Source organism: Tupaia chinensis, unplaced genomic scaffold (genome assembly GCF_000334495.1).
Source record: "Tupaia chinensis unplaced genomic scaffold, TupChi_1.0 Scaffold000020_1, whole genome shotgun sequence".
Taxonomy (NCBI): domain Eukaryota; kingdom Metazoa; phylum Chordata; class Mammalia; order Scandentia; family Tupaiidae; genus Tupaia; species Tupaia belangeri.
The window spans coordinates 917009-921821 of NW_006159450.1; the positions used below are offsets into that span (position 1 = coordinate 917009).

General features: G+C 65.5%; 1 protein-coding gene across 1 annotated transcript in view; it reads right to left on the minus strand.

Moving 5' to 3' along the window:
• The window catches only part of LPCAT1 (lysophosphatidylcholine acyltransferase 1), a gene marked incomplete at its 5' end in the record, with an annotated part of 37633 nt that overhangs the window by 14803 nt on the left and 18017 nt on the right, over positions 1-4813 (minus strand). The window contains 2 exon segments of the mRNA XM_006140132.2: positions 478-536; positions 3325-3385. Of these exon segments, the coding sequence (XP_006140194.2) occupies positions 478-536; positions 3325-3385 (120 nt within the window).

Here is a 4813-nt window from a genome sequence, read left to right on the forward strand (position 1 = left end):
CGCCAGAGAGGTCGGTCAAGCCAGCCCGCCTCGCCAGGCCCCTGCACCCTACGCGGTGCTGGGTGAGGGCCACGGCACCTCATGTCCAGGCGAGCCACACTTCTGCCGCCTCGGCCCACGGAGGCGCGAGGACGTCACCCAGGGGACGGAGGCTGGTGGGAGGTCCTGGTGGTACCGGTGCCTGGTTGCGGCCAGAGCAGTTGCCAACCGGCAGGCTTGTGGCGACCGGCGAGGTGCTGCGCACGAGCGCGTGGGTGGGGACCACAGGCCCGGCAGCTCCGGTGAGCCCCGCGTGTGCGGGCACGGGCTGCTTCGGCCGCTTCCCGTGGCCGTGCCTGGCAGCCCCTGCAGTACGCAGTGCTGGGACGACCATGACCGCCAGGTGAGTGGACAGTGCTGAGGAAGGGCGGAGGCAGCAAGCCTTGCGGACTCATTCCCAGCGAGTGTGCCTGACCGCTGACCAGGCCCAGAACTTACCAGCTTGTTCGGGTAGCGTAACACCACAGGCTGGATGGGAACCCCGGGGATGAAGGCACCTGCGGGAAAGGGATAGCCACTCACCATGGGCACGGGGCGCAGAGGAGGCCACACCTACTGGGTCTCACGTGCTGGTCTGGAGCCAACACGCTCCGCTGCGTGGCCTTCACGGCAGCAGCCATGCGGGACCCAGGTGACCCGACGGCTGCATGGACTGCAGGTCCCGGGGAGCTCTGCTCAGCTCCGGCTGGTGCCGGGCCCATGTGCAAACCGGAAGGCAGTCGGGGGGGGCCCAGCCCCTGCCTGTGGGCACCTGGGGGTCCCCGCCTCCCATGTGCACCATCTGATGGGGCAGGGGTCTGCTCCCATGGCCACCCTGGTCTCCACCTGCCTCTGCTCGGCCCTTCAGGCTCGCCACGGGACCAGACTTGGCAGGTGCAGCAATTGTCCTTGGGTGGCTGCCAGCGGGTGGGCATGGGCAGAATGGGAGACACCCCAGCAGCATCAGTGCCACAGCTGAGGGCCCACGGGGTTCCTAGCCCCCGTGGCCGTGCCCCACCCTCGTGGTGCGACAAAGGGCCTAGGTATCTCAGGGAGCGCCCTCTCCGTCTGTCTCCCTTAGACACTGGTCTTCACTGCTGGAGAGCGTGGGAGCTTGCTGAAGAGAGCCAGCAGAGACGGAGACAGGGAGAGAGGATGCATTCCACGGGCAGTCACGCTGCAGTCCTGGCGTCCCTGCCTCCACCCGTCAGGACCCTGAGCACGCCTGCACACACCTGGGATGGCTTCCAGCCGCGGGAGCTGGGAGCTGAACTGTGGCCGGCCACGCGGCAGTGCCCAATGCACCAGGCTTACCCAGATGCTGGGTGGGACTTCAAGACTTGTTCTTTCATCGGAAAACATGGGCGTTGGGGTCCTGGAGTTTGAAACCCGAGCGGACGTTCGAGGAGGCTGGGGCAGCACCCTCCCCAGCTGACAGAGCACCCACTCTCAGGTCTGTGCTGCTCTGTGGGGATGTCCCCTGAGGGTCCCCCGGGATCCTTCTCCATCACTTCAGGATCCGGGGTTGGTCCTGGCTTGAGGCTTCCACAAGATGAAGCCCACGTTTGCACAGGGGCTCCCAGAAGCTCCCACCTCCAGGTGGGCCAAGACCCGTGGGTCAGGGCTGCAGCTGAGCGGCCAGCTGGCCTGCTCGAGTCCCCGGTGCAGGACGGCCCCTGCTGTCCTGCATCCAGCCTTGAGCTGTGGGCCCCGGGCCAGCACGCACCCAGCCCTGTAGGCGTGTGGGCTGGCAGCACAGGGGAGGGTACACGCAGCGGGTCTGTGTGTCATGTGCCAGGTGGGGGCGGCTGCACGCCAGGAAGGCGGGATGCAGGAGGGGAGCATGAGGCCCTGCTCAGGCACAGGCACACCAAAGACAGCCCTGCCTGTGACCGGGGGCTGAGGGGTGAGCTCGGCCCAGCCAGGCTGTAGGTCAGCGTCCGCCAGGAGTCATGGTGACATTGCTGCTGCTCAGCAGTACCCGAGCAGAGCTGCCCAGGGCTTCTGGAACCTGGAGGGACATACGCATCTGAGCACACGCGAGTGAGCAGGCCCGGGGAGAAGCCGCCCCATGGGGAGTACACTGCTGGCCCTGACCTGTGCCGAGGCCCCACCTTGGTTTCAGGACAGAGGACTCACAGGCAACACTGCCTCCGAGGTGCTGACACCGCAGGGGTGCGTGGAGGGAGCGCGACACCGCACAGGGGCATGGCCGTGCGGTGCTGGGGACGCCAGGCACCGCCCCAACTCCAGAGGACGCTCACAGGAGAGCATGGGCGAGGCCCCGATGCGGCAGGGATCTGAGCCTGGGAGCCCAGCCTCTGGGGGCGCCGGGGAAAGGCGGCCGTGTCTCCACCACCTCGGGGCCTGGGGCAGTGTGGACCCAGCAGCGGAGTGCACCCCGGAGGTCTGCAGCCAATTCTGACACGAAGGGGTGCCGCTACACCTTTGCACCTGTGTGCGCTTGTGCTGGGCAGGGGAGGGTCTGCACTGCGGGTACACAGTGGGCAAGGCTGACGAGGGAGCTGAGACCCCCCCCCAGGTCCCTCCACCTCAGGGACCTCCAGTCCCACGCTCGTGTGGTGCTGATTCCAGGAGCCCCAGCGCCTCCCTGTGGCCTTCGCCCTGCTCTGAGGGTGCCAAGTGGCTTTCTCCAAGACAGGTTATCAGGAGAGTGAGGGCCTGGCGGGATGCTCGAGGTCTATGGGCCCCTCAGTCAGCCTATCCCGCACCTGTGCCTTCTGAGGGCCGCCAGCCATGGGGGCAGCCTGGGTTCATACCCCGGTAAGAGGGGTCTGCACCTCTGGGGCATGAATGGTATGACTCACAAGGCCGGGAGCCCTGCTGAGCCGAGGCCGGGAGGACGCAGGTGGATGATGAGGTGTGACAGCCCCACTCAGAGGGAGGCGGCCGGCTGCCAAGGGCTGAGATGGGCCATGAAGGCCAGGGTGTGGCTGAGGGTACAGAGTCAGCCGGGCCAGGAGGGTCAGTGCGGAGGCAGGGGGCAGAGGTGACCAAGCCCCAGGCACGTGAGTGGGAAGTGGGGGACCTGGACAGACTCCAAGGACAGAGGTCAGAGTCCCGCAAAGGCCACACCCCACAGAGCACCCAGGCCTGACACAGGAGGGTCTTCACTCCCCTGCAAACACTCCAGTCCCTGAGCCAAGCCATCTCGGGACTCTTCCTACAAACGTGTCTAAGCATATTCTTTGGAGAAAGGCAGAAATTTTATTATTGATGCTCAATATCTTAAAAGGTCACGTCAACGCTCATCCCTCCGGAGGAGCAGAGATGGGAGCTACATACCGGGCTTGAAGGTGATGAGGCAGGTCCTGTTTGTGCACGTCCCTTCCGGAAAAATCATGATCTTCACGTGGGGAGAGAGAGGCTGGGGTTCGGAGGAGGGGGCGCGTTTCCGCGGTGCGTGCCCAGCCGTTATGACGCCCGTCCCCATGCTGCCATCCCGCAGACCCTCTGGTCCCACGGGCTGGACCGAAGGTGACAGAGCGCTCACTGATTCCCACCCGGGATTACCAATCCCGGGAGCGGGCCAGCCAGTGGCAAGGCGGCTAAGGTCCCCCGTGGCCGACTGTACAGTTCCGAGTTCCAGACCTGGCAGCCAGAAGAGCACGCGTGCCCAGAGCCCCCAGAGCAGAACAGAGGAGAGGAACGGCCACCCCCTGCGCTGCCTGTCTCTGGAGCACATGCCCTAGAGCAAAACTAAAACCAGAAACAAGGCTGGCAGCAGCACAGACAAAATGGCACCCCGGGGCTACAGAGGAAGTGCCGGGAGATCGGCCTGAGTCCCGCTGCACCAAGGGCGACTCCACACGGGCACTCGGCCCGGAGCGCGCTGCAGGCAGGAGCCTTCACAGCCCTGCAGGGCGGGCGGGCCCGTGGTGCCCACAGCCCTGGCCGCTTGGGAGGCTGAGGCAGGAGCACCTGAGTTCCAAGCTGGCGGCCGCACGGCGAAATTCTGTCCTTAGAGAAGAGGTAGCTAAGGAAAGGCGGAGGCGGGGCGAGGTGCAAAAGCAGGCCAGCGCCCCTGCAGCCACAGCCGCCTCGGCCTCCGCAGGTGCGCGGCCAGCTGTGCACACAGGAAACGATCTGCCAACTGGCGCTTTCGATCACGTCAACCCACGCGGTCCAAGTGTAACTCGACTCCCCCAAATGTAACTACCCATAGCCTGCTGGTGACAGCGTCTCGCGAGACCAGCGCCAACCCACGTGTCTTTGCGTGTGTTCTAATGGAGCTGGGAAAAGAAAGCTTTGCTGAGAACCCCAGGGGCAGGGAGCGTCCACGGCAAAGAGCCCACGTGCAAAGGCACCCGCCTTCGCAACAGTCCTGGTCGCCCTGACCTCTGGCAGGAAGGGGCAAGCCTGCTCCAGTCCTGGCCCTGGAGGGAAGCTGGTCCCGTGTGGCGTCAGGCAGGGCCTGGTGGGGCTGTGGCAGCCACAGAAGCAGGGCCCTGGGCCAGGCCTCGGGTTCCCAGCAAACAGAGCCGAAGCCCTGGGAGACCCCAGCTCCTCACTGCTGCCACAGCAGGCCAAACGGTGGTGCTGCAGCCCAGGGCCCGCCGCGCCAGGCTAGGACGCTCAGGCCGGGGCTTCTCACTTGCTTTTCTTGTGTTTGTTTAAGTCAGAGGGCATGCGTGCTCACCAAAAAGAGACAGAGACAGAGACAGAGAGCAGAAGGCATCCCCAGCGGCCACAACACAATCCCTTCTCCGTCCTTCACCCTGCCGGGAGTGTGGGCGCACGGCCTGCATGGTCCCCAAGCTGCCAGGGCCAGGGC